Here is a 24,027-nt window from a genome sequence, read left to right on the forward strand (position 1 = left end):
TATGAAAAGTTGAAGTCTTCTTCAATTTCATCTTAGCTATCTCAATGAGCCCCAACATCAGCATTTTTTTCTTCCTATGTGCAGTGCTTTATAGCTCTGAGTAAATTTAATCTCTCATTGTACTGCCAACTTGCATATTTTTCTTATGCCCTCTGAAACAGGCTAGCAGGCCATTTAACTCAAGGGAAATTAAGGATGGGCAACAAATTCTTCCCATGGAAGATTATAGCTCAGAAAATATTTTTCCTATTTACTTCACAATGTTTTGTTTGTAATTCTATTTACTGTCATTCTTGTTTTGTCTAAGATCTCGATACAAGTTATGTAACTATTGTAAATGTTCAGCATTATTCCTTTGGAATAAGTCCACTTGTCTGCTACTGAAGTGTTCATTCAGTTAGCTTAAGTCCATTTCTCATTCAGCCAATTTAAAAGGTTTTTTTATTATAAATGCTTCACTCTTCGTATTTTATCTTACTGGGTCATATCAACTGAGTCATTTTGTGGTCATTAACATCCAAAGTTTCCACAATTTCGACTTCTTTTATGTTGTCAAAGTCATTTACCCATTCCAGGTTGAGTGTTATGTCTCAAGGGTTCATTGTTACATTTTTCACGAAACATTAATCTGACTATATGCCATTTGGGTTTTCCCATGTACAACCAGTTGTTTGAAGCCACCTATTAAAATCATTTCTGTGTTCTCACACACCAAATCTCTTCGTTCACAAGAAACTATCTTCCTTTTATGCTCATCCAGTGGTCTATAATATACCAAGTTTTTTTTAAAAAAAGGGATGTCTATCCAGAATAATTAGTTGTGTATCTTCCTGTAGTGTGGCCAGCTACTGGTATTCTTTCTCTCTAATTTGTGGCCCCTTCAGTAAGGATAGGTGAGTGCCTGACATTACTGTAGACCCAAGAATGAACGAACCACTAGAATGTTGGAAACTGATTCTGGAAATGACCCCCAACCCAGGTGAACATCTACATAGCCTGTAAAATCAGGTTGAGGAAAAATTGTGCAGTTTCAGCAGCAATTTGTGCCTGACAATCAATTAATATGTAAATTAGTGTAAAGGTTTTGTTTCAATAACTATACTGTAAATTAACATGATTTTGTATTTGGTTTCCTTCCTTCCCTCATTGCATCAATTTAACTAAGAGCTCTGCTGCACTAGGCTGTAAAGCAGACTGGATCATGTTTTGCTTCATTAAAAATACATGCTTTGAGCTATATCTAAATATCAATGGAATCAGCTCTGTACGAGAATTCAGATTTTCCCCACATTGCAGGTTGAACGTAATCTCATCAGCAATACCAAATAGTAATAAATCATAAATAACAACCTTAAGTCTCTAGTGTAATAGTTTGTTCAATAATTTAATATATAAACCTATCTGTGGCAGAGCAAAGGTTCATAACATCAGCTTGCAATGAATTCTGCAAAATAAAAATCAAATCCACTCTTAAAAAGCTAAAACGGTCCCTGGAACATTGATGAGAATTTGCCTTCAGGGATGTACTCACTGTTGTAGTGGTGGTGACTTCTTCTGTGACAACTTTCAAGGTGTCAACCACAGAGATATATCCAAGGCGTTTGGCAATTGCTAAGGCAGTGTTACCATTCTGCAAAGAAAGATTTAGTTAATTTATTAGTTTTACCAGGACTTTAAGAGATCTGATGGCTCACCAACAGTGATCAATAAATCCTAAAAGTATACTAATTGAAACTTTTCATTTGTTAATCTATTTGAATCATGCAGGACAGCTTCACTGTAATTCGCTGACTAGAACTTGTCTACTTCACAAAACTTCTATTAATTTGGAGAGATGATTGTTAACGGCCAAATAAGAGTGTAATCGTTTACGCAGTCCTTTTATACCAAAAGCTGATCCTATTAGCATGGTTAAAAAAAATGATGATGCAAGTTTTTTTTTTTAAACACCACTTACACTGCAAAGGATGATAAAAATCAATAGATCGTGACCTTTTGGGATGGCAGCAACAATTAGCAGTATTACCTGTGATCTTCACTGAGGCATTTGCCTTCTGCAGACAGAATCTTCCAGCTACTCTACCAAGCAAAGAGATATACTTACTGCAGTGGTGGCATTGGCTCTGGCTCCATGCTGAAGGAGGACATTGATGATGTGGGTGTGACCCTGTTGTGCTGCCTGATGCAAAGGTGTGTATCCATTCTGAATATTCAGCCAGATTCATTCAGGATTCAGGAGCATTAAAATAACAGGAAAGAAATGCCATGAATGAGAAATCTGATTGCCTGTCATTAGCATATTATTGAAGGAGTGGTTTGAGGAAGTTCTCTCAAAGAAGTCCTGAAACATTCTGACACAATAGAGCTTTAAAAAAGGCATGGAGGCTGCTGTCTGAGGATATATGGTGAATTTCCAGCAGTGCATCTTGTACAAAATACTCAATGTGCTACTGAACATTGGTGGTGGAGTGACTAAATGTTTGTGGATAAGATGCCAATCAAATGTGCTGTTTTGTCCTGGATGGTATTTAAGTTTCTGGAGTGTTGTTGGAGCTGCCTTCATCCAGGCAAGTGGGGAGTATTCCATTACACTTCTGACTTGTGCCTTGTAGATGGTGGACAGGTTTTGGAGAGTCATAAGGTTTAGCCTCTGACCTGCTCTTGTAGCCACTATATTTACGTGGCGAGTCCGGTTCAGTTTCTGGTCAAAGGTAACCTCCATGACATTGATAACAAGAGATTTAATGATGGTATCATAGAGACATAGAAAATAGAAGCTGGAGTGGGCCATTTGGCCCTTCAAGCCTGCTCCACCATTCATTTATGATCATGGCTGATCATCCATTTCAATAATTGATCCGGCTTTTCCTCCATAATCTTTGATCACTTTAGCCCAAAATGCTATATCTAACACCTTCTTGAAATCATACAATGTTTTGGCCTTGACTGTTTTCTATGGTAGTGAATTCCACAGGCTCACCACTCACTGGGTGGAGAAATTTTTCCTCATCTCACTCCTAAATAGTTTACTCCATATCCTTAGACTGTAACTCCAACAGTTCTGTTCTCCCCTGCAATCAGGAACATCCTTCCTGTATCTACTCTGTCTAATCCAGTTCAGTTTGAATTTTATAGCTTCCTAAGAGATTCCCCTCCTCATTCTCTTAAATCCAGCGAATATAATCCTAACCAATTCATCACCTCCTCATACGTCAGTTGCAACATCCCAGGAATCAGGATTGTGACCTTCACTGAACTTCCTCTGTAGCAAGAGCAGCCTTCTTCAGAAAAGGAGGTGAAAGCTGCACACAGTACTCCAGGCGTGGCCTCACCTAGGTCCTATATAATCACAGCCCAACACCCCTGCTCCTGTACTCAAAACCTCTCATCATGAAGGCCAATATACTTTCTTTATCATTTGTTGTACCTCTATGCTTACATGCAGCAACTAACATATGAAAGCATTGAGGTCTCATTGCATATTTCTATCTCTCAATTTATAGCCATTCAGAAAATAATCTTCCTTTCTGTTTTACTACCAATATGGATAGCCTCACATTTATCCATGTCGATGTCAGGTGATCTGTCTAGTTTCATGACTTTTTTTGAGACATTCTGGCAATTAATACAACTGAGTGGCATTTTAGGCCATTTCATAGGGCAGCTGAGAGTCAATCACATTGGTGTGGGTCTGGAGTCACATGTAAGCCAAACCAGGTAAAGATGGCAGATTTCCTTCTCTGTATACATCCTCAGTGAACAAACAGTGTTTTGAATAATCAACAGTGGTTTCATTGTCATCATTAGACGCATAATTCCAGATATTTATTGAATTCAAATTCTACCGTGTGCCAGCGCAGGATTCTAACACTGGTCCCCAGAACTTTACCCGAGCTTCTGGATTAATAGTGTCGTGATAATACCATTAAGCCATCATCGCCTGGCCCCTGCTGACTCCCCCAGTTACTATGTTACTAAGACTCAGTTGGAATAGTACCCAAGTAAGAAAATAACACCTTCATGAGAAAACCAGGAAAGGAAATTGTAACAAAGTTGGGGAAAGAGGCAGCATTACACTGGGGCAGAAGGTGGCATCAAAAAATGTGATGCATTTGCTCATGGCTTTCTATCTCTCAGATCACATTGATCACTGGAGCGTAAGAGGTTAAGAGGTGACTTTATTGAGGTTTATAAAATCATGAGGGGCATAGATAAGGCGAATAGCAAGGGTCTTTTCCCTATGGTTGGGATAGGGGGTCAAAACTAAGGGACGAATTTTTAAGGTGAGAGGAGAAAGTTTTAAAAAGGACAGGAGGGGCAACATTTTCACAGAGAGAGTGGTTCGTGTGTGGAATGAACTGCCAGAGGAAGTGGTGGATGCAGGTTGTTACAACATTTAAAAGACGTTTGGATAAGTACATGAATAGGAAAGGTTTGGAGGGATGTGGGCCAAACACAGGAAAGGGGGAGTAGGTTAGTTTGGGAACATGGTCAACAAGGACTTGTTGGACCGCAGGGTCTATTTCCATGCTGTATGACTCCATGATACATAATAGTTACTTCTTATGAGTCGAAGGAGAATCTAATGGAGGTGACAGGGATCTCAACTCCTTGTTGCTAGTCAATGAGTTCCTCACTGCCCCTTTCAGAGATATCACGTGTCACTTATGCAGTAAACAGGACAGTGGTGGGACTTACCCAGGATCAAGGATCCCTGAGGCAGGAGTCCTAATCGGGCAGATCTACTGAATGATAGTGCCACCAGCACAGTGGATCAAGGGGATGATTGCAAAAGCAGGCAAAATGGATCTCACCAGACCACCTCCTTTCTAATGATAGGGTCGTCAATCAGGAAGCAAGTGCCCTTGAACAAGCAACCTCCACTCCCCCACAATTCCAGCAGCCTATAAGCAATACTCCCTACCACCAGCAGTTAATAACAGCAGCAGTAGAGTGAAGCCCTTACATGGGCATTAACTGCCCTCTTCAGGGCTTGAATGGAGATGGGGCAGGAATGCCATACCATTGTCCAACAGCTTTAATCAGGGTGCAGAAAGAAAGGCAGTACGGTCCTCAGCCATCATGCTCCCAGCTTAATTAAAGATGTTTGAGATTTAACTGGTGCCACAGAAAATGGCAAGGCTGGTGTCTTCCCACTTCACTGCCCTGCCAATGAGCATGGAAATCCATTGGGATTGATTTCCTGATCACCATGAGCTTTATGTCGTCTTTGCTGCTCCCCTTATAGGTTCCCTGCTATGTCTATGCCTAGGATCAAAGCAGTACTCACCCAGGCCACACAGTGAAGGCAGCCAGTTTCCTGTGCAGTCAGGTCCAAGTGCCTGAGCTCCCTTCTGGTATCCCTTACTAGAATACGAAGAATGCCTGTCAATTGGTGGTTCTCATAACATAAGGCCAGTGGGCTCTACCAAAAAGTCTGAGATTGGAACTCATACTTGATCCTGAGCTCAGGTTCCTGAAGTTTAGAGGAAATTTCAGCCCTTTTTTCCTAAGCTCCTCCAAAGATTCTCTTGCCACTGATATCATCTCAATCCTGGAAACATGCTTAATCTTGGCCAATGTGTCTGTAAACTCCTCTGCCTTTTCAAGCTAGAGCTGAATATCAAATTCCATATTCTTTTAATTCAATTACAAACTTGACTTGTTTCTCTTTGTGTCTCACCTGCATTACATAGAACATAGAATAGTACAGCACAGTACAGGCCCTTCAGCCCACGATGTTGTGCCGACCTATTATCCTACGAAGTTCAATCTACCCCATATACCCTACATTTTACTATCCTCCATGTGCCTATCCAAGAGTCGCTTAAAAGTCTCTAAAGTATCTGACTCCACTACCACTGCCGGCAGCGCATTCCACACGCCCCCCACTCTCTGTGTGAAGAGCCTACCTCTGACATCTCCCCTATACCTTCCTCTAATCATCTTAAAATTATGCCCCCTCGTAATGGTCATTTCCGCCCTGGGAAAAAGTCTCTGACTATTCACTCTATCTATGCCTCTCATCATCTTGTAAGCCTCGATCAAGTCACTTCTCATCCTTCTTCGCTCCAGTGAAAAAAGCCCTAGTTCCCTCAACCTTTCCTCATAAGGTCTGCCCTCCAGTTCAGGCAGCATCCTGGTAAATCTCCTCTGCACCCTCTCTAAAGCTTCCACATATTTCCTATAATGAGGTGACCAGAACTGAACATAATATTCCAAGTGTGGTCAAACCAGGGTTTTATAGAGCTGCAGCATAACCTCACGGCTCTTAAACTCAATGCCCCTGCCAATGAAAGCCAACATACTATACGCCTTCTTTACAACCCTATCAACTTGGGTAGCAACTTTGAGGGATCTATGGACATGGACCCCAAGATCCCTCTGTTCCTCCACACTGCTGAGAATCCTGCCATTAACCCTGTATTCTGCATTCAAATTCGACCTTCCAAAATGAATCACTTCACACTTTTCTGGATTGAATTCCATCTGCCACTTCTTTGCTGAGCTCTGCATCCTGTCAATGTCCCGTTGCAACCTACAACAGCCCTCCACGCTGTCCACAACTCCACCAACCTTCATGTCATCGGCAAACTTACTAACCCACCCTTCCACTTCTTCATCCAAGTCATTTATAAAGATCACAAAGAGCAGAGGTCCCAGAACAGATCCTTAAGGAACACCACAGGTCACCGAGCTCCAGGCTGAATACTTTCCATCTACTACCACCCTCTGTCTTCTATTGGACAGCCAGTTTTGTATCCAGACAGCCAAATTTCCCCGAATCCCATGCCTCCTTACTTTCTGAATGAGCCTACCATGTGGAATCTTATTGAATGCCTTGCTAAAATCCACAAACACCACATCCACCGCTCTACCTTTATCGATGTGGTTTGTCACATCCTCAAAGAATTCAATAAGGCTTGTGAGGCATGACCTGCCCCTCACAAAGCCATGCTGACTATTTATAAGCAAACTGTGATTTTCCAAATAATCACAAATATTATCTCTCAGAATCCTCTCCAATAATTTGCCCAACACAGAAGACAGACTGACCGGTCTGTGATTTCCAGGATTATCCCTATTCCCTTTCTTGAACAAAGGAATGACATTTTCCACCCTCCAATCTTCTGGTACTACTCCAGTGGACAGTGAGGATGCAAAGATCATTGCCAAAGGAGCAGTAATCTCTTCCCTCGCTTCGAATAGCAACATTGGGTATATCCCATCTGGCCCATGGGACTTATCTATCCTCATGTTTTTTCAAAATTTCTAGCACATCCTCCTTCCTAACATCAACCTGTTTGAGCATATCTGCCTGTTTCATGCTGTCCTCACAAACGTCAAGGTCCCTCTCACTGGTGAATGCTGAAGCAAAGTATTCATTAAGGACCTCCCCTACCTCCTCGGACTCTGCACACAAGTTCCATCCACTATCCCTGATTGGCCCTACCCTCACTCTGGCCATCCTCTTGTTCCTCACGTAAGTGTAGAAAGCCTTGGGGTTTTCCTTGATCCATACCCGCTTCTAGCTCTCTTAAGTCCATTCTCCAGTTCCTTCCTGACTACCTTGTAGACCTCTAGAGCCCTGTCCGATCCTTGCTTCCTCAACATTAAGTAAGCTTCCTTCTTCCTCTTGAAAAGCCAACACCCCTTCTAAATGCATTTAAGAATGCACAGGTAATTTCTTTAAATATTTTGCAATGTCACACATATAGTAATTCGAAGGGCTGACCTGTGAACGGTACATGCAACGACTCTCAGGTCTGTCTGAGGCCATATGAAAGTGCAGCTAAGGGCAAATACTGATTGAAGTCTCTATCTGTAACTTTGTACAGGCAGAATGCTCTGGACTTAGAAGATTCTCAGGCATTGATCAACCTCAGTGTTCTGACCCTGATGATGGCAGAGTTTCACCCCATCATGAGCAATTTTCAATGAAGTGGCTAATTAATGGACCACTTTCACATTTACTGACATTTTGCGGATATTGCCAACAGGTTGCACAGACAATGAGGCCAAATGCTCAAGGATATAGATAAGGGGCAGACCCCCTCCCCCACCTCCACCTTGGAGATGTAGCTTTGCTAAATGCAAAGACTGTGAAGATGCCCCAAATAGAGGCGCTCTCTGAATACTTCTGAACCTACCCCACAAGACAATTAGTGATTATGGCTAGGACCCTTTGATCCCCAAGACGTTAGAATAAGGGAACATAAAGAAGCAATGAAGATTTTTTCAGGAGGACACCTTCACTCACCTGCCAGGTCTTAGTGGTTGCTCAGCTACCGAAGGGAGGATATCAGCACAATTTACAACAAATTCAGCATCTAGTTGCATACCTGGAGCTGGCAGGAAGGCAGCCTGTATGACCTTGGCTCCACTCGGGTGGAAACAGACCAGGGCAGTTTCATTTTGTGCGCATCTCTTATTTTTTTGCCCAGTCAGGTCTCAAGGCTACATCCAAGAGACTGGGAAGACTCCAATCTGTGTGTCAGTTATCCCTGTTCCTATGCCATGTCATATTATATCATCTGATATTGACTAAATGTTGACCATATTGACCAGGAAGCACAGCAAAGTACTAGGGATGGGGAAATGTACATGACAAACACAAAGCTGATTATGATTGTTGGAAGCCAATCAGTGATAGCCAATCATCAAATTACTGTTGAAATTCCTCAGAGTAAGTCAATGTTTAAGTTTTAAACAACATCAGGCTTGAGGTTGTCCATGTTGTCCACCTTCATTCCCAACTCCTCTGTTAATGCAGTAAGCCCTGCCAACCCACAAGAGAATCTGGTCCCTGCTGCTTGATTCAATTCCCACCCGCTGCACTTTGGCTTCAGTATTTTTAATCGGTTATTGACACACCTTTGGAGTGAGACTTCAACCTTGCCTCTTGACTCAGAAGTAGGGACACTAGCACAGTCCCACAGAGACCCTGTGTATTTTGAATCAATCATCATTAATGCTATGACACACCTCTGAAACAAGTAAGATTTTAACACAGCCTATCTAAATCAGAGATAGGGACACTAGCATTGCACCACAAGAGATCGATTGGCTTCATGGTGTTCTGCACGCAATGCAATGGAGCAATTCACCAGAAATAGTCCAACAGCAGCTCCTAGCCCTGTGAGCGCAAACATCAAGAAAAGATATGAACGAAAACATCATGGAAGCAGCAACAAGACCATGTTCCCCTCCAAGACACATACCACTCCGATTTGTAATTATATTCCTGATCCTTCTTCACCGCTGTATCAAAATCCTATAATCCAGATCTAATATCACAATGCAAAAACTATTATGACAGCATCTTCCGTAATGAAGGAACATTTTAAATGTTCCCTTTTTTGGGAAATTAAAGATTGACACACAGTGTTTTTAAACAAATGAAGACTTGTCCGTGTCATCTGCTTCTCAAAAACAAATGTTCAAAAAGATTATGTTTTGTGAAGTAAAAATTACTCTTTGTTTTACCTTAGTTTTGGCATTAACATTGGAACCGTGCTGCAGGAGGAAATTGACCATCTTAACATTTCCATAGTGACAAGCCACAATCAGTGGAGTATAGCCAACCTGAAAAGGAAAACTTTAGTCAGAATACATCTACAGGAATCCTGAAATATAAAATTACAGGAAACTAAAAGGGAAAAAGATGAATCATTTTCCACCAACGTATTACAATTCTAGTAACTTATAATGAGAACAAAGAAATGGTAGACTAATTAAACACATACTTTGGTGCTGCCTTCACCAAACAGAACACAAATAATGTCCCAAAAATGCTGGAGAGCACAGGATCAAAAGAGAGGGACGAACTGAAGAAAATCAGTAACTGTAAGAAAATGGCTTTTGTTAAATTGATGGACTTAAAGGCTGATAAATCACTAGGACCTGATCATCTGTATCCCACAGTACTTAAAAATGCAGCCCTAGAAATAGTGGATGCATTTGCGGTCACCTTTCAAGATTCTATAGACTCTGGGACAGATCTTACAGAGGGAAAGTTTGCTAATGTAACCAAACAGTTTAAAAAAAGGAGTTAGGAAGAAAACAAATACTGCTAGACTGGTTAGCCTCATATTGGTAGTGGAGAAAATGCTAGTTGATTATAGAAGATTTAAAAGCACAGCACTTGGAAACAATGACAAGATTAGAAAGTGTCAGCATAGATTTACAAAAAGATAATTAGATTTGTCAAATGTAATGGGATTTTACAAGATATAACTACTAGTGTTGATAAGGGGAAGCCAGTGGATGTGGTTTACTTGGACTTTCAGAAGGCATTTGAAAAGGTCCTGCATAAAAGATTAGTATTAAAGTATAAAGGATTGCAGCTAGTGTACTAATATGGATAGAAAACTGTTTGGTAAACAAGAAACAAATGGGTCTTTTGCTGAGTGGCAAGCAGTGATGAGAAGGGTATTTAAGAGACCAGTGCTTGGACCCAGCTATTCACAATATATATTAATGATTTAGATGTGGGAACTAAATATTAATATCTCCAAGTTTGCAGATGACACAAAGCTGGTTGGCATGATGAGCCCTGAGGAGGATGCAGTGATGTTTCGGTGCGATTTGGTCAAGGTGAGTAAGTGGGAACATGTAGATGAGGTATAATGTGGATAAATGAGATGTTATACACTTTCATGGCAAAAAAAGGTAGATTATTATCTGAATGGTGATAGATTAGGAAAGGGGAAGGTGAAACAAAATCTGGGTATCATTTTATACCAATTGCTGAAAGTAAGCAGGCAGGAGCAGCAGGTAATGAAGAAAGCCTTCATAGAGAGAGGTTTCAAGTAAAACAGCACAGATTCCTTGGTGAGGCCACGCCTAGAATATCATGTGTAGTTTTGGTCTCCTTATCAGAGGATGGACGTTCTGGCTATGGAGGGAGAGCAATGAAGATTTATTGGATTGATTCTTAGGATGGCAGGACTGACGTATGAAGTGAGGCTGGATCGGTTAGGACTATTTATGAAAATATTGAGCAAGAGAAGGACGCAGCACAGCAATAACCTTCTCATTCCACTAACAGCCAAAACTCATATGGAAAGAATGATAATTTGAATGTGGCACCAGAGTGTGACAGACACATTAGAACCTTGCTCCCAATATTCAGAAAAATTGTGACCAAAAGAGAGAATGATAAACTAGCTGTTTGATATCAGTCTACATAAAATGTATATTCTAAATGTTCAGAAATTCACCACCATTACAGATATCTGTAGCATATTGAAAATAACATCCTGAAGAGCTGTGAAAATGAACAATGATAAAACAAACTAAGAAGAAAATAAATTCAGTGCTGCTGTACCTTAGTCTGTGCATCAAGATTTGCACCTCGTTTTACCAGTATTTCTGCAACATTGACCTTGTCCTCCTGAGCTGCCAAATGCAGTGCTGACAATCCACTCTAAGAATAGACACAGGAAAGAAATGTCATTAGTGCTTTACTTAAAAAGCAAGAGACCACTTTAGTAAGAAAAGAATTTGACTTCTAGAATTCCTTTATAAGTTTGATTATTTATTATTCCCTTTCTGATCCCATCACGTAATTTTCTAAAGCTGTATGTGTTGTTTTGTTTACTTTCTGCATATCATATAAATGCCCCAAAGCTTTACTCACGACTACATCTATTGAAAGCATTATTCAGGCCATCTTTCAGGACAAATGAGAACAACATTTTGTTATATTAACCATAGGAATCTGCACCATTCAAATCAACATACTGCAGGCACTTCTCCATTGGGAGTTCATTATAGACTGATGAATAGTGGATGTGATTCAGGAAGAGATATACAGACAAGTTAGGAAAGAAATATAAAACTACCAAGACCAGACTGATGGTTCTGATTTTTATGGGGCAGGACTTACAAACTAGGTGGGGTGAACATGGTGGTAGCAAGAGATGACTTGGTCATGTCCTTGGAACTTACGTGGAGTTTCAACTCCAATGACAGCATATCTTGTTTAACTATGTACACTGCTTTGAAGCAGCCTAATTGACAGGCTTCACTTTGTATTGGGTGGGAACATTGCAGAAGAGGTTGCAGCCCAGAAGTAGGTAAGCACAATGTGACTAAGGTGGAGCGTGGATACAGCATGATTTACTGTGTCAAGAAGGAGAGTGAAATGGGGATATGGAGAAATCAAAGGCAGAAATGTGAGTCTGATGAAGTTTGGCATGGATCAAAGAACAGACATCAATAAAAGAGTTTGTCAGAAATTGTGGCAGGTCTGGTTGATAATCAAGGATACCTACAATTGCTGCAGAGCCTATAAACTTTCCATTGGTTTTGGGGGATATGCTTCTTTTCTACTTGACCCACAAACAGTGCTGAAAAAAAAACACTCAGCCTTTTCAAGGAACAGTCCATGCTTTCCTTTAATTGTCTATGACTGAATTTTTAAAGCAATCAGGCCTCAGATTTTACTGGGATGCCAAATTGGATTTCCACTGCATCTTGTAGTTTAGTGAATCAGAAAATCTGTCAGTTCTGACACCTGTCATTCTCTTCCAAAAGCAGATGGGCATATTGTGGGTGGTAGCCAATTGTGTGTGGGTGGGTGAGGGCAGTGTCTGGAATGACGAGACCAACACTAACTGGCCCATGAAGCATATCACAATGAACAAAAACTCTCTTCTCGCAATGGTAACACAATTAGGAGTTTCAGGGACAAATGAATGAATTTCAAAGTTCTAGCATGGTAGGATTATTTTTTGAAACTATTGCAAGAGAAAGTTGCTCACCTTTTGGTTTTATCTATCTATCAGAGGGGGAGTACAGTAAGTCTGATGATTCATTCCTATAAATACTCCTCTAATTAAGCACACAATCCAGTTATTGATTGAACAAGAGGTCAGAAGTTTAATCTTCCAACCACAGTACTTTCATTAAGAGTTAGTGGACATGCCCTGAAGAATATGCACTTTGTACTTAATTTGCATTTTAATAATGTTTTAAGCTGACTAGAAAAAGCTGAATGATTTGGAGTCAGAATGGAATAATATAATCAAATGTTCAGAAAAGACAAACTGATTGATTTTAATAATACACCCAACCTACTTTCTTGGATATTCACACTTGAAAGCTTCTAAAAGAGTGAATTTTAAAACAAGTAAGTTACACATGAGCTTTCACTTTTATTCTGAACATTTGACCCCTAAGAGTCTCAAATTTCAATAGGTTCTTCATATCAGATATTTAGGGCAGCCAAGTCAAACTGTTCCAGCTGTTTTGATTGTTTTTTCATGTAGAAGAAATGATAGCAATAAACTTGTCTAAAGGCAGTCCATTAAGTGTCAGCTGTACATCTTCTTAAAATCGTTATGGTTTTCATAAATATGTATTACAAACCAATGTTTTAATTTAAAAAAAAACCTGAAGCTATAAATCTGGGGTACTGCAGTCCCAATGGAAACATAAGGCTGAATATCTTGACTGGTATTATCTCTTGGGATTCTCATAATAGACTGCTGGTTTCACCAGTTGTCAATGGTCTGGCTATGGAAGGGAGAGATAAATGGCCCTGAGGGTGGTGTCAGGTGGTCCTACTCAATCACCCTACCTACAAGGTCAGCCAAAGACTCGCTGGCAGCAAGAATGTAAATAACTACTTACATTTCTTGCAATGACATGTGTTAAAAGGTATAACTGAGTACCATGGGTAGTCTTTTTACTATTTATTTTCCGTGTCATTCTTCATTATGGGACGAAAATTGCCATCGACGGCCACAATCTGTCCAGCTGAACAACACCACACAGTCATGTGAAATCCAGAAACAGCAATATTTCTGCAGAATACATCGCCTAATAAAATAGGGATGAGGACTTGAATGCTGGGTGCCAGATGGTCAGAGAATGTCCCCTTAGAAAGTCCTTGAACACACTGTCACTTCCAAAATCTATGTTCATTTTTCCCAGAACTCCATGTCTGAACCTCTCCAATTAGCTTTCCACCCACCACAATACCAAAATTGCTTTGGTTTAATCAAAGTCACAAATGACTTCTTATATGACTGTGACAATGGTAAATTTTCCCTCCTTATCGCCTTCAACCAATTTCCAGCCTTGGACAGAGTTAAGCACACCACTCTCCTGCAAGGACTTTCACCAGGGTATACATCAGGGTGGGGCTGCTCTCACATGGTGCCATTCTTATCTGTTGAATGGTAGCCACAGAATCACCTGCAATGGCTTCTCTTGCCATCCCCATGCTGTTACCTCTGATACCCCCCAAGGATTTGTCCTTGCCACATCCTATTTCTTATCTCGGTGTTGGCCTTTAATTATATAACCCAGTGGAAAAACAGCATCAGTTCCACACACATGCTGATATAGACCTTACGTCAGCATCATTTCTCTCAATGACTGCTCTGTTGCTAAATTGCCTGATGCCTTATCTGACATCCAGTGATGGATGAACAGAAATTTCCTCCAACTAAATGCTGGGAAGACCAAAGTTCTTGTCTTCAGTCTCCACCACAAACATTCCTTAGCTGTCAACTCTTTCCTACTCTGTGGCAACTAATTGATGCTAAACCAGATGATATGCAATCTTGTGTCATTCTTGGCCTTGAGATGAGCTTCTGACCACATACACATACTGACCAAATTACCATGACTGCCTATCTCCATTCCTTTAATTTTGCTTGAATCTTCCCTAGCCTTGGGTTATCTGCTGCAGTACACCTCATCCATGCTCTTCTTACCTCTAGATTCGATGATCCCAATGGACAACTAGACACTCTCTGATCCAGAAGGCCATAAGATACAGGAGCGGAATTAGACCATTTAGAACATGAAGCTGCTTCGCTGTTCTCCTGTCTTCTTCCCATAACATTTGATCCCCTTACTAATCAAGAATCTATCTCTGTCCTAAGTACACTTAATGACTTAGCCTCCTCAGCCTTCTGTTGCAATGAGTTCCACAGATAAACCACCATCTGGTTGAAGATATTCTTCCTTATCTCAGTTCTAAAGGGTCATCCCTTCACTTTGAGGCTGTGCCCTCGGATCCTAGTCTCTTTCACTAATGGAAATATCTCTTCATCCACGCCATCCTCTCAGTACTCTAAGTTTCAACAAGATTCTCCCTCGTTCTTCTAAATTCTATGGAGTACCGACCCAGAGTCCTCAAACGCTCCTCATATGACAAGTCCTTCATACTCAGCATCATTCTTGTAAATCTCCTCTGGACCCCTCCAATGGCAGTGCATCCTTCCCTACATACAGACCGAAAACTGCTCACAATATTCCAAATGTGATCTGACAACAGCCTTGTACAGCTTCAGCAGTACGTCTCTGCTCTTGTATTCTGGCCCTCTTAAAATGAATGTTAACATTGCATTTGCCTTCCTAACTGACAACTGAACCTATATATTAACCCGAAGAGAATCCTGAACTAGGATTCCCAAGTCCCTTTGTGCTTCAGATCTCCAAAGCCTTTCCCCATTGAGAAAATAGTCTATGCCCCTATTCCTCCTACCAAAGTGCATAACCACACACTTTCCCACATTACATTATGTCTGCCACTTCTTTGCTCATTCTCCCGACCTATCCAAATCCTTCTGCAGCCTGTGTCCCTCTGAACACTTCCTATCCATTCACCTATCTTTGTGTCATCTGCAAGCTTAGCAAAAATGCCCTCAGTTCTTTCACCTGGATTGCTAACATATAACATAGTGGTCCCAACACTGACCCCTGCAAAGCTCAACTAGTCACTGGTTGCCATCCTCAAAATGACTCATTTATTTCAATTTTCTGCCTTCTGCCAGTAAGCCAATCCTCCATCTTTTATCCATGCCAGTACCTTGCCCCCAACACCATGGTCTCATCTTATTTTTATCAGCATCCTGAGCAGCACCTTGTCAAAGGCCTTCTGGAAACCGAAATATATCACAACCACTCGTTCTCCTTTGTCTAACTTGCTCATTATGTCCTCAAAGAATTCTAACAGATTTGTCAAGCATGACCTCCCCTTGATGAAGCCTTGTTGACTTAGCCCTGTGTTACCATGCACTTTCAAGTACTCTGCAATCCTTACCTTAATAATGGTCACTAAAATCTTGCCAATGACTGAGGTCAGGCCAACTAACCTATAATTTCTTGACTTCTGCCTCTTTCCTTTCTTAAACAGGGGTATCACATTCGCCATTTTCTAATCCTCTGAGACTCTCCCTGATTCCAGCGATTGCTTAAAGATCACCATCAATGCCTCCACAATTTCCTCAGCTATATTGTTCAGAACTCTGGAGTGCATCTGATTCAAGTGATTTATCCATGTTCAGATCTTTCAGTCTCCATAGAACAAAGAACAGTACAGCATAGGAACAGGCCTTCAGCCCAACACGCCTGTGCAAATACATGGTGCCTTTCTAACTAAAAGCCTTTTGCCTCCAGGTGGTCTGTATCCCTCTTTTTCCTGCCTATTCATGTATGTGTCAAAATGCCTCTTAAACAATGCTATTGTATCTGCTTCAACCCTCTACTTCTGGCCGTGCCTTCCAGACACTTAACATCCTCTGTGAAAAAAAAACTTGCCTCTCGCATCTCCTTTAAACTTTCTCCCTTTTACCTTAAAGCTATATCCCCTGGTAATTGACATTTCTATCCTGGGAAAAAGACTCCGACTATCCATTCTATCCATGTATCTCAAAATTTTTCAAACCTCTATCAGGTCGCCGCTCAGACTCCAACATTCAAATTTGTCCAATCTCCACTTATAGCTAATACCCTTCAAACCAGGCAACATCCTAGTAAACCATTTCTGTACCTTCTCCAAAGCTTCCACACCCTTCTGGTTGTCTGGCGACCAGAACTGTACGCAATATTGCAAATGCAGCCTAACTAAAGTTCTGTAAAGCTGCAATATGTCTTTCCAGCACCTTCTTTTTAGTGATGGCCACTGCACTCACCTCTGTCCCTGGCCTCTCGAAGTTCTTGTATGCTACTGGTGAACATGAAGACTGATTCATACTACATATTCAGTTCCTCGTTACTACTTCCCCAGCCTCATTTTCCAGCAGTTCAATGTTCACTTTTATCTCTCTCTTACTTTTTATACATCTAAAAAGACTCTTGCAATCTTCTTCTTTATTACAAGTTAGCTTACCCTCATATTTCACCTACTCCCCTACCTTATTTCTTTTTTACTTGTCCCTTGCTGTTTTTTTAAGGCTTCCCAATGCTCTGGCTTCCCACTAATCGTCATCATATTGTATGCTTTTCCTTTTCTTTTTATGCTGTTCCTGACTTCCCTTAGCAGCCATGATTAATTCACCCACCTCTTAGTATGTTTGATCTTCATTGAGATGAGTTTCTGAGGTGTGTTCCAAGAAAATCCTGCCATTGTTGCTCCATCTTCCCTGCTTGGCTCCCCTTACATTCAACTCCGGCCAGCTCCTTCCTCATGTCTTTGTAGTTACATTTACTGAATTGTAACGTAATTACATCTGATTCCAGCTTCTCCCTCTCAAACTGCAGGGTGAATTCCATCATAGGATGGTCACTACCACCTCGGGTTCCTTCACCTTAAGCTCCCTAATCAAGTTTACCTCATTACATATCACCAAATCCAGAAGTGCCTGTCCTTAGTGCGCTCTACAACAAGATGCTCCAAAAAAAAAGGTGATCCATCACTATCTATAAGCTTGAGGTCCTCTCCAAATTTGTTGTCGTGTCTTCTCTCACAGCAAAGAAGCAATTTACGCCTCCATGGTAAGCAGGGTGATGGAAACGACAAATAATTGGGTGAGTTGGTCCCAGAGAGACACAAACTGCCTTTGTGACATTTCAATAATTAAATTGTGGCTGAGAAGGTCCATTTGCACATGACAATGGTAGGTGGCCCAGGGCAGTATAGTGCTGGCCAATGTCCCCACAGGGTTCTTGCTGCATCCCCCATGCAGGAGCCAGTCGGGTTGCCAATGTGCCAGCTGCCAAATGGAAAACAGTGGTTTAACAAAATGATCACAAAGCCCTGTCATTAACTTTGGTAAGAAATCATCAGCTCAGTCTTATCAAGGGCTTTGTTTGCTTTTGGGCCTGCTGAATCCCTTCCTAGAAAAATCAGGTACTGAGAGCAGGATTTTTCTTTTGTGAGCTTCTGAATCCAACCTTGCGCTCAGCTAGAGATCAGAGGTCTGCATTCCGTGTCAGTCACCAGCTGATTTTCTCTGGATGGGCTAGTTAGGGGCCAAAGGCTTGCCGTCCATTCATGATGGAAGTCAGGATCTCAAAGTTTTAAGGCCAATCACAGGCCCTCAAGTTTGAAAGCAGCATCAGCACCCAATGGCAGATAAGTAAGAGTGCCATAAAATGGGGTGCTCTAATCTGCTAACTCCATGTCGTTTAAAAGGCTTCTAAGCATGTCTGGAGTGTTACATCTCAGGGCAGCTGCTAGAAATTGACCTCCAGGCTGCTAAATGGTCTCCCATCGCAACAACTAGTTAGCAGCATTATTTTTAATGCCCTCAACTCCTTACTCAGATAAGGACTTAAAACCCTCCACTAAGTGTCTGGACTCTCCAGTCTATATCATGGTTATGAGTTAAATTTTCATAAAAGTTGCAGACTTAATGAGCTTTCTGCACAGCCAGTGTACACATGAGATACTTCTTCATGCATTTCCCTGTATGCTATGGCTGAGAATAGAGAACAAGATGCTTTTGACCAACCTAGAGTTTGGCAAAGTTCAAACAGTGAACTTAGCTAACATTGCTACACTGTGTCAAGATGTGGAGATGCTAGTGTTGGATTGGGGTGGACAAAGTCAGAAGACACACGACACCAGGTTATAGTCTAACAGTTATACTAAAATCACAAGTTTTCGGAATGTGCTCCAAAAGCTTGTGATTTTAAATAAACCTGTTGGACTATAACCTGGTGTCATGGGACTTCTACCTCTGAGTCAACACAGAGCAGGACAAAATTAGCTTGAACTGATTTGCCTCTCTGCTAATTGATTTGATTTTTAAAACTGATGCTCTGTCAGAAAATTTAAACAAAAAGCACAAGGGGCACATTAAACAACAGGTAAATAAATATTCTGAAATTAAAAGTACCAAGCATCTGGCAGCACAGGTACTCAGCATCAAACATTGTTTTTTTCACACTAATAAATGATGACATAATAGTAATGGTCTCTGATACAATAATGTTTGCAGTTACCTTTGTGGCTGCACTAACATTGGCATTTTTATCCATCAAGCGTGAAACCATTTCCACATGTCCTTCTTGTGAAGCCAGGTGGAGGGGTGTCACCCCCTGCTTTGTTACTGCATTAGTCTGAGCTCCATATTCCAATAAGGTGGTGGCAATTTCCATTTGGTTCTTCTTGGCAGCAATGTGCAGAGGCGTATAGCCATTCTGGAAAAGCATGAATTTTAGACCACTAACAGTTAGCCTTTGCCACGTTCTGATCAATGCTCAGATTTTCTTGGTACCATAATATTAGCTTAATTCACTGATTAAAATGTAACTCTTAAGTTATTTGCTTCCTAGTTTAAGTATTACTGATCAAAATATAACCTATAATGTTTTTAACCAGATTTTCTAAATTAAAATATCTTGACCATCTCCATTTGCAAACGCCTTTCAATGTATTCATGCTAAGGGCCAAACAGTGCTAGACATTCAGTTACATTACTAGAGTATGAGTGTTTGATGAGGCACCTTCCATTCCATTAGTGTAACCTACAGTCGTAGACAATGGTGTAACCACCTTTGAGCATCACACTTTTTAGATCCTTTGTAAAATCGTCTTAGCTATCCATCTTCACTTAATATGTTCTGCCATTTAGTTTTGTACTTCAGTTGAAAACTGATGTTCTTATTCTCGATGCCCTAAGTAACATTATTGGCATTTACAGGAAAATATCATAATATGGCTTCAGGTTAAGGTTGTTACAAAAATGGTTCTATATAAATGATAATTTCTTAATAAATTCAGAATATGAAGTGAAAAAAGGTTTGATGAAACTAAGGCTGAATAAAAATTAGTACAAATGAATATTAGAAATAGGAGGAAAAAGTAGAACAGATGGTACCTTGAGCCTTCTCCACCATTCTGTATGATCTCCTGCCTCAATTCCATTTTCCTGCTCAATCAGCATTTCAATCAATTCCCTAAGATACCATAGATTTGATTTTCCCATTCTGACATGGCGAGGGTGTCAAAGTTCCGTCAAGCAGTCATTAGAAAATGGCTGCTGGGAACAGAATCGAGTTTTCCCAGCCCCTCATTCCCATGGCTGGCATTGTTCTGCAGTGCAGGACGGTAGGTGGGTTGTGAGCCCACAATGTAGTGATGCTGCCAGCACCATTGCAGAAGTTGGAATTTCAGATATTTCACTTCTCTAGGAGCAAGGATATTTTTGGAAGGTGAGGTATTTCATACCAACACAGAAATGCTGTGAACAATGGGAGAATCATAGTTTAGATTCAGGAACCATACAAACCACAAGTTGAAGAGGTACTGCCAGCTTTAAGTTTAATAAAGGTGTTTTGCATTATAAATTTTATATGTTTTTAATTTAGGAACAAATGATAAGGTCTTGATTTTAGCAGGAAAGTGAACATTAAATAATATGCTTGCCAGGTTGTCACCTCTGACGTCTTGAAAGCTATCAAGGCAGTATGTCGATTAGCAAATGGAAAGTGAAATGTTTTCAGGTTCACTCAAGTGCACCATCTACTGGATAACATTTTATTCGGCATTGTATAATAGTAAATTCCAGAAATCATAGTTTTAAATGGGTCCATAACTTTGATTATTCGCTCTGTGAAGTTCAGGAGGATATCGGTTTGGTTGAGACAAAAACTTTTGACAGATGGCTGGACCTATAATCAGTCTTCAAAAGCTTTAAAGCATTCAGCTTGGGAGTATTTCTTGACGCAGTTGTTCAATGGAATCTCACAATAAATGCATGCCTAAATACCAAACCCAGTAGAGTATTCTACTTAACTGGGTTTTTGATACTGCTGTAAGGGAGGGTTGGAACTTGTGTACCTTGGCATAATTATGAGCTGTTAGGAGAAATATAGCTTTTTTTGAAGGTAAGGTAAGGACATTATATGGCTAGTGATTTCTGTATACAGTGGATACTGGGTGAGCGCATTGGTAGTGGTTTAAGCAGGACTTAGAGGGAGTAGGGGGATGAAGCTTATAGGGCCTCAAACGCACCTCCAGAAGTGGACTGTTATCTGCAAACTGTGGCAGACTTCTTAACGTAGCTGTCTTGGCATTGGCCTGCCTCTATAAATATCTCGGATGTGTTGCCAGAGTTTGAAGGCCTCATTCCAGGCCATTCTTACCTCCCCGCCATGAAGGTAGAATCGGTGGCACAGGCAGCTAGCAGGTGGACTGTGACTTCAGAAAATCTCCTAATCCCTCAAATCCTGCCCTCAAAAAAAAAATCCAGTCCCCACCGCTGGGTTATCTCAGACACAAATATATGCAAAGATGAATTATCCACAGATCTCCAGGGCAGAGTATTTGAAAAGTTCTCAACCATCTGAACAAAGAAAGTTCTTGTCATCTCGGTCCAAAATTTTTGGCATTTTACTCTGAGATTGCATTCCTCTGTTGAACTCCCAAGCAGCGAAATAACCTTTAAGTATTGACCCTGTCAAAGTTCTTCATAATCTTGTTTGTCAGAATGGGATCATCTCTCACTGAAGGGAATATAGCTCAGCATCTTATCATAGGAAAACACCATCTTCTCAGGTACCAAGCTAGTGACTCTTTACTGAACTCATTCCAATGCAAGTATATCCTTGCTTAAACGAGGAGACCAAAACTGCACACAGTATTGCTTGTGTGATCTTACCATCGTCCTCATAGAATGACATAACCACAGAACACCTACAGTGCAGAAGCAGGCCATTTGGCCCATCAAGTCTGCACTGACATTCCAAACAGCATTTCACCCAGACCCAGGCCCCTACTGTATAACCATACCCCTACATTTACTCAGCTAATCCACCTAGCCCGCATATCCCTAAACATTATGGACAATTTTATCATGGTCAATCCACCTAGCCTGCACATCTTTGGATTTAAATTCCATATTCTTGTACTTCAAACCTCTTGCAATCAAGGCCAACATTTTTCTTCCTGATTGCTTGCTGTGCCTGCATGCGAAGTTTCAGTGGTCTTACACACATTTAGCTAAATCTCATGTTTTATAAACACTAATGGTCCTGAAAGGATTAATTTTGGGACACTGCAGTAAGCTCTACCTATTCAGATAATCTCATACAGTCTCAACTGGAGAAATTGACCTTGAAGAGAATAGAATATATATCTATATCTAGACATATATCCCAATACTCTTAGTAACAATGTCAAACTAGTTAATGTAACTCCTACTTAAACCAAACAACATAAACAAATAATAGATAGAACTAAGCAATCCCACAACCAACGGATCAGATCTAAGCTATATCCAATCATGAATAGTGGTGGATAATTAAACAATTCACTGAGGAAGGAGGCTCCACAAATATCTGCATCCTCAATGATGGAAGAGTCCAACATGCAAGTACAAAAGGTAAGGCTGAAGTATTTGCAGCAACCTTCATCCAGAAGTGCCTAGTGGATGATCCATCTTGGCCTTCTCCAGTGGTCCCCAGCATTATAGGTAACAGCCTTCAGCCAATTTGATTCACACCACATGACATCAAGAAATGGCTGTAGCCAATAGATACTGCAAAGGCTTTGGGTCCTGACAATATTCTGGCAATAGCACTAAAGACTTCAGTTCCAGAACTTACCACTCCCCTAGCCAAGCTGTTCCAGTTCAGTTATAACACTGGCAGCTACCAGACAATGTGGAAAATTGTCCAGGTATGGCCTATACACAAAAATCAGGATAAATCCAACTTGGCCAATTACGATCCCATCAGCCTACTCTCAGTCATCAGTAAAATGATGGAAAACATCATCAACAGTGCTATCAAGCAGCACCTGCTCAGTGACACCCTGTTTGGGTTCCACCAGGGCCACTCGGCTCCTGACCTCACTATAGCCTTGGTTCAAACATGGACGAAAGTGCTAAATTGCAGAGCTGAGGTGACAGACCCTTAACATCGCAGTGAGGGTCAATTAGTTCAATTGGCTGGATGGCTGGCTTGCGATGCAGAATGACATCAACAGCACAGGTTCAATTCCTGCACTGGCTGAGGTCACCAGGAAGATCCCACATTCTCAACCTCTCCCCTTGCCTGAGAAATTGTGAACCTCTGGTTAAACTCACCACCCGGCGTCTCTTTCTAATCAGAGGGCAGCCCTATCATTCTCTGGGACTGTCTAACTTTATCAATAAGGTAAATGGGTACAGAAGAATGCATCAAAGTGAACGGTGTAACTGGAACAAAAGGCTAATTGGCCTCTGGTGCTCCTACTGGGGAGGTGATAGCCTAGTAATATTACCTCTAGAAAATTAATCCTGAAACCCAGGTAATTTTCTGGGGAACTGGGTTCAAATCCTGCCATGACAGATTGTGGAATTTGAATTCAATAATAATCTAGAATCAAGAGTCTAATGATGATGTTGTCAATTATCAGGAAAACCTATCTGGGTCACTGATGCCCTTGAGGCAAAAAGATCTGCTGTCCTTACCTGAGATAGTAGGAACTGCAGATGCTGGAGAATCCGAGACAACAAGGTGCAGAGCTGGATGAACACAGCAGGCCAAGCAGCATCATAGGAGCAGAGAGGCTGACGTTTCGGGCCTAGACCCTTCATCAGAAAAGGGGGTGGGGAAGGGGGTTTTGAAATAAATAGGGAGAGAGGGGGAGGCGGATAGAAGAGGGATAGAGGAGAGGATAGGTGGAGAGGAAACAAACAGGTCGAAGAGGCGGGGATGGGGCCAGGAAAGGTGAGTGTAGGTAGGGAGTTAGGAAGGGGATAGGTCAGTCCAGGGAGGACGGACAGGTCAAGGGGGCGGGATGAGGTTGGTCGGTAGGAGATGGAGGTGCGGCTTGAGGTGGGAGGAGGGGATAGG

The 24,027-nt window shown here is 41.2% G+C and overlaps 1 protein-coding gene across 1 annotated transcript in view; it reads right to left on the reverse strand.

The window, feature by feature from the left end:
- LOC109928744 (ankyrin-2-like) overlaps nt 1-24,027 on the reverse strand; it is a 909,810-nt gene that overhangs the window by 144,357 nt on the left and 741,426 nt on the right. The window contains exons 18-22 of the mRNA XM_048605114.1: nt 19,189-19,386; nt 11,330-11,428; nt 9,487-9,585; nt 2,105-2,203; nt 1,532-1,630 (exon numbers count right to left, since the gene is read on the reverse strand). Coding sequence (XP_048461071.1) covers nt 1,532-1,630; nt 2,105-2,203; nt 9,487-9,585; nt 11,330-11,428; nt 19,189-19,386 — 594 coding nt within the window. The remainder of the gene's footprint in view (nt 1-1,531; nt 1,631-2,104; nt 2,204-9,486; nt 9,586-11,329; nt 11,429-19,188; nt 19,387-24,027) is intronic.

Source organism: Rhincodon typus, chromosome 1 (genome assembly GCF_021869965.1).
Source record: "Rhincodon typus isolate 14 chromosome 1, sRhiTyp1.1, whole genome shotgun sequence".
Classification (NCBI taxonomy): Eukaryota; Metazoa; Chordata; class Chondrichthyes; order Orectolobiformes; family Rhincodontidae; genus Rhincodon; species Rhincodon typus.